General features: G+C 36.0%; 1 protein-coding gene across 1 annotated transcript; it reads right to left on the bottom strand.

The window, feature by feature from the left end:
* Positions 1-3,869: 3,869 nt before the first annotated feature.
* On the bottom strand, positions 3,870-5,044 carry LOC142173485 (uncharacterized). Its single transcript, XM_075239081.1, has 4 exons — positions 4,996-5,044; positions 4,438-4,575; positions 4,206-4,386; positions 3,870-4,122 (listed from the first exon to the last, which is right to left on the bottom strand). The coding sequence occupies exons 1-4, from the start codon at positions 5,042-5,044 to the stop codon at positions 3,870-3,872; spliced, it is 621 nt and encodes a 206-aa protein (XP_075095182.1).
* Positions 5,045-11,703: the final 6,659 nt, after the last annotated feature.

Genomic DNA, 11,703 nt, shown 5'->3' with positions numbered 1-11,703 from the left:
TTGTAGCTTCAGACTTCAACACTCCCCCTCAAGCTAGGACTTAGTAAATATGTTCAGTACTCCTATATTGGAAGTAAGATACTCATGTTGCACCTTGTTTAATCCCTTAGTTAGGATATCTGTCGGTTGTTCTTTTGTAGAAATATATTGAGTTGAGACAAGGCCTTGAGTTATTTTCTCCCTTATGAAGTGACAATCTATTTCTATATGTTTTGTCCTTTCATGATAAACAGGATTGGCTGCAATTTGGAGTGTAGATTTGCTGTCACTGCAAATCATAACATGTAGCTTAACTTCAGCCTTTATTTCTTCCATGAGTCCCAATATCCAAACTAATTCTGCAACAGTTGATGCCATACTTCTGTATTCTGCTTTAGCAGAACTTCTGGATATGGTAGTTTATTTTTTTGATTTCCATGAAATTAAAGAATCACCTAGTTTGATGAGATACCCTGTTACTGATTTCCTTGAGTGTGCACATGCTGCCCAGTCTGCATCACAATATGCAGTTATTCCTTCTGACTTATTGCTTGACAATAGAATGCCTCTTCCTGGTTCCTTCTTCACATATTTGACAATCCTCATAGCAGCCTCCATGTGTGATTTCTTTGGTTGATGTAAGTACTGGCTTAGTGTTTGAACACCATATGAGATGCCAGGTCTAGACATAGTTAAATACAGTAGCTTTCCAATTAATCTCTGGTAGGCATGTTGATCAGTAGGAGGATCAACAGTTGTGTCAGTTATTGTTTTTGCCAAGTGATCATCATATTCTTTTGTAGTCAATTTGACATTGATATCCATAGGTGAAGAGGCTGATTTGGCAGCACATAATCCCAACTCAGAAATAAGCTCCAAAGTATATTTTCTTTGATGCATTAGTATACCTTGAGTTGTCCTTGCAAATTCAATTCCTAGGAAGAACTTTAATTCTCCTAGATCCTTCATTTTAAAGGCTTGTGCAAGCTTGTCCTTTGTGTCTTGAATCAGAGTGAGTGTATCTCCGGTGATGAGCATATCATCAACATACACTAATACTAGAATAACCCCTTGTTGAGTGTATTTCAAGTATAGACTATGATCATACTGACTCTGTTTGAACCCCATTCTCAGCAGAGCTTTTGATAGTTTTGCATTCCACTATCTAGGAACATGTTTTAGTCCATACAGGGATTTAAGGAGTCTATATACTGATTTATTTTTCTCCCCATGAGTCCTAAATCCCTGTGACAATTCCATATATATCTCATTATCAAAATCACCTTATAGGAATGCATTATATACATCCATTTGGTGTACGAACTATCTTTTCTATGAAGTAAGTGTTAGAATTGTTCTAATTGTCTTCATCTTTACAACTGGAGAAAATTTTCATGATAAGATATCCCTTCTTGTTGACTATATCCCTTGGCAACTAGCCTTTCCTTGAATCTTTCAATTTCACCTGCGGACTTGTATTTTACTTTATAGATCCATTTACAACCTATAGGTGTTTTTCCAGCTAGTAGTGAAGTGATCTCCCATATATGGTTTTTCTGTAATGCTTCAATCTTATCTTTCATAGAATCTACCCATCTTGGATCTTGTAATGCTTCATAGTAAGACTTTGGTTCTGTCACAGTTGAAATTTTTGCAATGTAGGCTTGATGTTGTGGATTTAGTTTGTCATAGGTGATGTAGTTATATAGGGCATAAGGAGTGTCTTTGTGAATATTAAGTGACAAAATCTTTCATCCATATAGGTGGTTGTTTTTGCCTTTCTAATCTTCTTTGATTTACTTGTGGTTCTGCAGAAATATATGTGTGTGGCTTTACTGGATTACCTTGAGTGGATAGTTGCATTGTGTCTTCCTGAGGTACTGACACTGGTGATGGAGATGTAGCTATATCAGCTTCTGGCTCTAAAGTTTGTTGAACATGTTATATAGGGATATCTTGTTCTTCAGCTTATGATCATTAGGACTAGCAATATTGAATTGTTGTCTATCATATGTAGTATACAGTTCTGTATATAGATATTGCTAGCCTTATGTAGTATCATTAAAGATGGACTGATTTTGTTATTTTTTTGTACTAAGGGAGAATGGGAAGACAGTTTCTTTGAATATTACATATCTATTGATGACAAACTCATTTTTCTCAATATCATAAAGAAGATATCCTTTTTGATTTTCTGCATACCCCATATGCACTGCAACTCTTATCCTAGATAATATTTTATCATTTTCTTGCACATGTTTAGCTTAGCATAGGCACCTAAGACTCTCAGATGTTGAATGGATGGCTTTCTTTTGTATAGCTTTTCAAATGGAGACTTGTGTTGTAGTATTGAGCTGGGCATTCTATTAATAATGTAAACAGGTGCTAGTACACAGAGTCCCCAGAACCTGATTGGTATAGCACCTTGAAATCTTATAGCTCTAGTGACTTCCAAAATATGTCTATATTTTCTTTATGCTACCCCATTCTGTTGGGGTGTATAAACAAAGGTCTTTAGATGATCCCACATTTACTGAAATATTTACTACAAACTAAGTTGACAAACTCTGAGCCATTATCTGTTCTAACCACCTTTATAGTTCTATCAAATTATGTTTTAATGAGCTGAACAAATTGCTGAATGAGTACACACATATCATACTTCAAAGCAAACAAGTAAATCCATGTCATTCTTGAGTGATCATCTACTATAGTCAAAAAGTATTTATATCCATCAAAAGTAGAGACTTTGTAAGGCCCCCATACATCCATATGAACTAGTTCAAAACACTTATTAGTTCTAATACTGTTGTTAGGGAATGGAACCCTAGTCTGTTTTGCACATGGGCATACTTTGCAATTAGCTAGTCTATTTGCTATAGCCTGTTAAGAAACAGATAGAAGTTTCTTCATTACAGAAATAGAAACATGTCCTAGGCGACTATGCCATAGTTGTATATCAGCTTCATTACTGTTGATTCTGCAGTTTGAGTCTTGAACATTTAAGCCTGCAATTTTTGTGTCTTCCTTTGCACCAATCACAAACAGATATAGCCCATCCTTTTCTCTACCAACTCCTTTCTCCTTTCCACTCAAGAGATCCTAAAAAATACAAAATTCAGGGAAGAAAGTAACCATCCAATTTAGCTCTTTAGTTAGTTTAGATACAAACAGAAGATTGTACATAAACTGTGGTAGATGAAAAATATTTGTGATAGTATCCTTGTTAAACAGACTACTTGTTCCTACATGTGTGACTAGAGACACATCACCATTAGGTAGGAATATGTTTTTTGTATTTCAGACTTAATTATAGTATCACTATTCAGACAGCTTAAGCGTGACACCATATGATTGGTTACAAATATATCAATGATCCATTCCTGAAGAGTCTTAGTGGCAATGCACTCATTATGCTTAAATGTTGTATTAGCTGAGTAAGTTGATGTTGCTTCTTCTTTTGTTTATCATTTGTAGAAGCTGATTGTACTGTTCTTTGGTAAACAATGTAGAGACAGTGTTGGTATTCTGTCTATTATGAATGTCTGATTTGTGCTGCATGTTAGAGTAATCCACTCTTGGTTTAGTCGATGGAAAGTTGGCTTGTGAAAAATCATTGTAGCCACTATTCTGACTAGCCTGAGAAGTACAACTGTCCATCTATACATTATAAGCTGCAGATTGCCCAAATTTCTTTTTCTTGAATTCAGGAGGGTATCCTACCACCCTATAGCAGGTTTCTTTGGTATGCCCCTTAAGTTTGCATACTTCACACTGCAAATTATAGTTCTTCTTGAACTTGTGATTCTGATTTCCACCACCATTTCTAGTGAACATGGCAGCTTCATAGTTTCCTGGCATTACTGCAGGATTAGCACCTAGGATACCAGTCATATTTTTGATTGATTTTGGCTCTCATCACTTATAACCATAGAGTAGGCTTGGTTTACATATGACATTGGGCTCATGAGTAAGATTTGGCTTCTTGCCTGGGCATATGAGTCATTAAGCCTCATTAAGAATTGAAACAACTTCAGTTTCTGCAGATGCAGTCTAAACTCTTTGGATTTTTCACAGTTGCAGCTAGGAGCAGGAACTAATGCCTCAAACTCTTCCCATAAGTCTTTTAATTTTGAGAAATAGCTAGACACAGAAGTAGTTCCCTGTGTTAAAGTATCCATCTCTTTATGAATATTAAACCATCAATTTTGTTAAATCGTTCATACAATTCTTCCAAAACAGTCTTGGCATTAGTAGCATACATAATACCTCCTAGAAGCCCTTTAGCAACTGAACTCTTTATCCAAGAAACAACTATGGCATTAACCCTTTCCCAATGATTTTTCATAGCTTTAGGAAAATCCTCATTTTTACTAGAGCCATCCACAAGTCCTAGTTTATTCCTTCCTAACAGAGAAATTCTCATAGAACGAAACCAAATGAAATAATTTTCAATACCTGTAAGTTGAAAGGAGATAATTTGTATACCACTAACATCTGATAGATGAAGAAATAGAGGGTGACTGTAGTCGATTCCCAGAGAAACTTGATAGTTTCCTCCTCCAGAAGGAGTAGCACTTGCAAGTGCTTCTTGATCTGCAGTATTACTCAATCTTATTTCTTTGATTTGAAAGATCTTTCTTTCTTCAAATGATTTGCGGAATTGACTCTATCTTCAAGCTTTGAGGCTTTACTGCTCTGATATCATGAATTTATTTGAGTACTATGCGAGCTAAGAACTTAAGAAAGAAATACAGAAGAAGAAAGAATAGAAGCGAAAATGGAGTCGAGGAAGAAGTGAGAATTAGATGATCTTGAGAGAGGAGGAAGTAAAGTGTATTGAATTCATTTCATTCAATTGTTCTCTATACAATGAGCTAATCATGAGTATATATACATGAAGAATCTGCTCACAGATTCTTTCATAACTGTAACTAACACAAGGTAGTTAATAATGACTTTCCTAATTTCAGTTACAAGTTTGCTAAAGTGCAGTTTAGTCCCTATCTTTTGTACATGTAGCTTCAGTCTTCAACACTATTGAGAGTCCCATTTTGGAAACCATTCTTTGCAAAGAAACTTCCAAAGATATATGGGATTCTATGAAGAAAAATTATCAAGGCTCTACAAGAGTGAAGCGAGCACAACTTCAAGCCTTGAGTAGAGACTTCGAAACTTTGTAGATGAAAGAAGGAGAATCAGTCACTAGCTATTATGCTAGAACCATGGAGATATGCAACAAGATACGATTCCATGGCGAGAAGATGGGCAATGTCATAATTGTTGAAAAGATATTACGCTCCCTGGTGCCGAAGTATGATTATGTTATTTTCTCAATTGAGGAGTCAAAAGAAATAGACGTGTTGTATCTTAACGAATTGCAAAGTTCCTTGTTGGTGCATGAGCAGAAGATGAGCCGTAATTCAACTTCCGAGGAAGGATTTGAAGGATTCTACTTTTATTTCTTCTTCCAATTTTAGAAGAAGAAGTCGAGGTCGAGGCAGGGGAAGAGGAATCGCAGCAAGATGCGATTCCATGGCGAGAAGATGGGCGATGTCACAATTGTTGAAAAGATATTATGCTCCCTGGCGCCGAAGTATGATTATGTTGTTTGCTCAATTGAGGAGTCAAAAGAAATAGACGTGTTGTCTTTTGACGAATTGCAAAGTTCCTTGTTGGTGCATGAGCAGAAGATGAACCGTAATTCAACTTTCGAGGAGCAGGCTTTGATGGCTTCTACTTTTATTTCTGTTAACCACTCTGTATTATTGTAATAAATAATTAAAAACCATTAAACTTTCTGAAATAGAAACAGAAACAGAAAGTTAGTAGAACCAGTTTCACGAGATAAATTCTGGAAAAATAATATTGGAATATATCGAGCCCACTAAATGCACAGTGTGTCCTTAAGGAAATTATTCCCCTCAAGTACCCAAGGTGTTGGAATATTATCCTCCGAGCATAGAACGATTTAACTCACCAGCATATTGGTACTAAAAACTTCGGTGAACTTCAAACCACTCGAAGGGTGTAAAACACACTGAAGATTTTGTGCAGAAGAAATAGAAGAAGTGCAAAAACTTTTGCAAGTAAAGATTTTGAGATTCAAGGCATATTTATAGACCATTTGGCATTGTTTCTGAAAAGGTTTGCAATCTTTCAGAAATAACCATAGCTGTTGGAACATGTAAAAATATTTTTTTGACATATTGCGGGAATCGGGAAAGAAAACAGACCGGACCGGATCGCGGGTCATGGGTTATTCCGGATTAAATTTTTGTTAATTAATAAATTAAATAATTGAAAGGAATTTTATCCAAAAAGATTAATCAATCAATCGATCTTTGACCAAATTCAAATCGAAATCCAGATTCAAATCTGAATCTAAAGCCAAAGCCGAGCCAAGCGAGCAAGCGATGACGACGGCACGAGGCTTGCTTTCTTCTTAACTCTTTAAGAGCTAGAAGAAGAGCATATATATATATATATATATATATTATATATATATATATATATATATATATATATATATATATATATATATATATACCCATCAAAAGCCTTTTCTTCCTCCAATATGGGACAATGTCCCTTTTCCAAGGAGGAAAACTCAAATTTCATTTTTTCTCCATTTCCCATTCACCCTCTTTAAACTACACCAAGCTTAAAATTAAGCTAAACCAAGTTTAAAAGCCCAACAATCCCCCACATGAATGGGGAATGGCTATAAAATAAAGGAATGCACGGGCGCGTGTGTGTTTTACATGCAAGAATTAATTGCATCTGAATAAGTAGGTTTCCCTTTGAACTTTTCATAGTGAACTTATATCGGATATACTCGGTCAATCGGTAGATTTGATATCTTTGAACCGTCGAGCTTTGTTGTATACCTAGATAACATAAGTCACACAATTAACCCTTAACCATCTATGGTTCTCACGGTTGTGTTCGTTTCAGCCATTAACACCGCCTGGTTTCGTGAGTGCTTAGAGAATGGGCCTTTACTTTCATTCCCCTTGAAGAGGCTTACACTTCACACTCACATAGGTGATTTCTAAACGTGTAATACTATAGACACACTATCTAGTTATATCCTGCCAGACTTAGCAAATTATTAAAAAGATTTAAGCTTTATTGACTCATCAAAAGCCTTAATGTTTTACCTCGATTTCTGAACATTGTCTTCATCACGAGAATGGGTTGAGTTATTTGACAATGTTGAACCGTCATTCATAACTTTGTTTAAACTCTTTGAACCTATCTCTTGGGATCTCCAGTCTGCTAGGTAGAGTTACCGCCATGATGACTTGTCCTGGGCCTTAATCCTATTCCCTTTGATGATCTTTCAACTGCCTCTCTAGATAGACCTTTTGTAAGTGGATCCAACACGTTATCTCTTTACTTTACATAGTCAATCGTGATAACACCACTAGAGAGTAGTTGTCTAACGGTATTGTGTCTCCGTCACATATGACGAGATTTTTCGTTATACATAACGCTCTCTGCCCTACCTATTGTCGCTTGACTATCACAATGTATACAAATAGGTGCCAAAGGTTTGGGCCAAAATGGAATATCTTCCAAGAAATTCCGAAGCCATTCAACTTCTTCACCGACCTTATCTAAAGCTATGAATTCAGATACCATTGTAGAACGGGCGATGCACGTTTGTTTGGATGATTTCCAAGACATTGCTCCACCCCCAATTGTGAAAACATATCCACTCGTGGATTTAACTTCAGATAATCCAGTGATCCAATTTGCATCACTATATCCTTTGATCACGGAGGGATATTTGTTATAATGCAAAGCATAATTTTGGGTATGTTTGAGAAACCCCAAAACTCATTTAATTGCCATCCAATGTATTTGGTTGGGATTACTTGTAAACCGACTCAGTTTACTAATAGCACATGCTATATCTGGTCACGTACAATTCATGATATACATCAAACTTCCCAATACTCTTGCATAGTCCAGTTGTGAGTCACTCTCACCTTCATTCCTTTGAAGTGCATAACTCACGTCAATCGGAGTCTTGACAATTTTGAAATCCAAATACTTGAACTCGTCAAGTACCTTTTCAATGTAGTGAGACTGTGATAATGCTAGACCTTGTGGAGTCTTGTGAATTCTGATTCCTAAGATCACATCAGCAACTCCTAAGTCTTTCATGTTGAATTTGCTAGCCAACATGCGCTTAGTAGCATTTATATCTGCCATGTTTTTGCTCATTATCAACATGTCATAAACATATAAACAAACAATGACTTCATGTCCCGGAGTGTTTTTAATGTAAACACATTTGTCACACTCGTTGATTTTAAACCCACTTGCCAACATTGTTTGGTCAAATTTGGCATGCCATTGTTTGGGTGCTTGTTTAAGTCCATAAAGCGACTTAACAAGTTTGCACACTTTCTTTTCTTTACCAGGAACCACAAAACCCTCAGGTTGTTCCATGTAAATCTCTACCTCCAATTCTCCATTTAAGAAAGTCGTTTTAACATTCATTTGATGTATTTCAAGACCATACACGGCCGCTAGTGCCACTAACACCCTAATAGATGTTATCCTCATTACTGGCGAGTTAGTGTCAAAGTAATCAAGGCCTTCCTTTTGTCTATAACCTTTGACAACAAGTCTTACCTTATATTTGTCAATAGTGCCATCAGCTTTCTTTTTCCGTTTAAAGATCCATTTCGAACCTAAAGGCTTATTTCCCGGAGGAAGATCAACCAATTCTCATGTATGGTTATCCAAAATTGATTGAATATCATTATTGACTGCCTCTTTTCAAAACGCTGAATCAAAAGATGACATAGCTGATTTAAAAGTTTGAGGCTCATTTTCAAGCAAGAATGTCACAAAATCTGGTCCAAAGGAAGTAGATGTTCTTTGACATTTGATACGACTTGGATCTTCTACATTTGGAGTATTTTCGTTTGATTCTTCCCGAGGTCGTTTAGGTCTTTAACTTGACGACTCCCATTCAGTTTTATACGGATAGATGCTTTCAAAGAATTCAGTATTATCTAATACCATTACCGTATTAACATAAATTTTGGGATTATCAGATTTATGAACCAAAAACCGACATGCTTTAATGTTTGTAGCATATCCAATAAAAACGCAATCTACAGTTTTTGGTCTGATTTTAACCCTTTTAGGTAAAAGAACTTGTACCTTTGCTAGACACCCCCACACTTTGAAATATTTCAAAATGGATTTTCTTCCTTTCTATTTTTCATATGGAATAGATTGCGTTTTGTTGTGGGGTACTCTGTTGAGTATTCGGTTAGCTGTAAGGATAGGTTCCCCCCACAAACTCTGCCGTAATCCGGAACTTATTAATAAAGAATTCATCATTTCCTTTAATGTCCGATTTTTTCTTTCCGCAATTCCATTGGATTAAGGTATGTAAGGTGCAGTAGTTTGATGGATAATTCCATATTCCGAATATATTTTTGCAAACGGAGATTCATATTCTCCACCCCTATCACTTCTGATCATTTTGATCTTTTTATTCAATTGATTCTCCAATTCATTCTTGTATTGCTTAAATGCTTCAATTGCTTCATCCTTACTATTAAGCAAATAAACATAATAATATCGAGTGCAATCGTCAATAAAAGTAATAAAATACTTTTTCCCACCTCGAGATGGTGTCGACTTCATATCACAAATGTCAGTATGAATTAACTCTAAAGGATTTGAATTCCTTTCAATAGACTTATAAGGATGTTTTACAAACTAAGATTCAACACATATTTGATATTTTGATTTATTACACTCGAATTTAGGCAATACTTCTAAATTAATTAACTTCCGCAAGGTTTTATAATTGACATATCCTAAACGAATATGCCATAAATCATTTGACTCCAATAAATAAGAAGAAGCTGAAATTTCATTCATACTGTCAACAACCATTACATTTAGTTTGAAAAGGCCTTCTGTGAGGTAGCCCTTTCCAACATACATTTCATTCTTGCTTACAACAACTTTATCAGAAATAAATACACATTTGAATCCATTCTTAACAAGTAAATATGTAGAAACTAAATTCTTCCTAATAGTAGGAACATGAAGAACGTTGTCGAGCGTTAACACCTTGCCGAAAGTCATCTTCAGAAAGATCTTCCCATAACCTTCAATCTTGGCTGTTGCAGTATTTCCCATGGAAAGCTCTTCTTTGGGACCAGCAGTAGAGTAAGTCGCAAATGCTTCTTTGACAGCACAAACATGTCGAGTGGCTCTAGAGTCAATCCACCACTCCTTCGGATTTCCAACTAGGTTGCATTCCGAAAGTATTGCACACAGATCATCAATATCATCATTCTTCTCCACTATGTTGGCATGTCCTTTCTTCTTATCCTTTTTCGGGAGACGACAATCAGGGGCTTTGTGACCAGTTTTTCCACAATTGTAGCAGCTGCCCTTGAATTTCTTTTTGTTCTGCTCCTTAGTCTGTCCAGAATACCTTTTTATCTTCTTACTTTTTGGAGCAGTCTCCTCAACGATATTAGCTCCCATGATCGTTGAATTTCCACGAGACTTCTTCTCGGTTGTTTTGTTGTCTTCCTCAATCTTGAGACGAATCACAAGATCTTCCAACTTCATTTCTTTGCGCTTGTGCTTAAGATAGTTCTTGAAATCTCTCCACGAAGAAGGCAATTTTTCAATCATTGCAGCCACTTGAAATGCTTCATTCACGACCATACCTTCAGCAATAAGGTCGTAAAAAATAAGTTGAAGCTCCTGAACTTGGGTTCCAACAGTTTTGTTGTCTATCATTTTATAGTCTAGAAACTTGGCAACCACGAACTTCTCTAAGCATGCATCTTCAGTCTTGTACTTATTCTCAAGTGCGTCCTATAATTCTTTCAAAGTATTCATCGCAATGTACACATTGTACAAGTCATCCTCTAAAGCGCTTAAGACCTTTGCAAAGAAAATCTGCATGTTTCCACGCCTCAACAATCATGATTTTTCGGTGTCCGGCATGTCCGCAACAGGCACTGGAGGTTCTTCACTAGTGAATTTCTGCATACCAAGTGTGGTAAGCCAAAAGAATACCCTTTGCTGCCATCCTTTGAAGTTGGCTCCAGAAAATTTTCCCGGTTTCTCGGCCGGTGGAACAGCAGTTCGACTTGACGAGGCTATCGTCGTTGCCGCAACAGTCGCAGAAGGATTTTCGTTATCAATTGCCATTTCTCACTGTCAATAACAGAAGAGTTCAATTAATGGCAGAAAACAGAATGGTAAACAATACTGTAATTTACAATAAATAGTACGTTTAATAAATAAAAACTCAAAGTTTTTATATTTGTTTCACAGAAAACGATGAAGTTTTTATGTTCTTCAAATCGTTTTTGAACTTCAATATTCTGATGAAGTTTTTATATCTTCAAGTCAGAATAGTAAAATTCAGAAGGAGTAGAAAATCACACAGGTTTTAATCTCCACAAACAGAATACAAAATACAATAAAATAATTTTCGTAAGATTGTTAACCACTCTGTATTACTGTAATAAACAATAAAAAAACCATTAAACTTTCTGAAATAGAAACTGAAATAGAAAGTTAATAGAACCAGTTTCACGAAATAAATTCTGGAAAAATAATATTGGAATAAATCGAGCCCATTAAATGCACAGTGTGTCCTTAAGGAAATTATTCCCCTCAAGTACCCGAGGTGTTGGAATATTATCCTCCCAGGAT

Source organism: Nicotiana tabacum, chromosome 19, assembly GCF_000715075.1.
Source record: "Nicotiana tabacum cultivar K326 chromosome 19, ASM71507v2, whole genome shotgun sequence".
Classification (NCBI taxonomy): Eukaryota; Viridiplantae; Streptophyta; class Magnoliopsida; order Solanales; family Solanaceae; genus Nicotiana; species Nicotiana tabacum.
The sequence above is the reverse complement of the archived record's forward strand: the minus strand, read 5'-3'. Positions and strand labels throughout refer to the sequence as shown.

Excerpts from the sequence above, each read along its gene's own strand:
- LOC142173485 (XM_075239081.1), bottom strand. The coding sequence starts at position 5,044 with ATGGTTTCCAAAATGGGACTCTCAATAGTGTTGAAGACTGAAGCTACA. Across the intron at positions 4,387-4,437 it reads TATCTCCTTTCAACTTACAG|GAAGGAATAAACTAGGACTT; the intron begins GTATTGAAAATT and ends TTTCTCTGTTAG. Across the intron at positions 4,123-4,205 it reads AAGACTGTTTTGGAAGAATT|CTATTTCTCAAAATTAAAAG; the intron begins GTATGAACGATT and ends TTCTGTGTCTAG.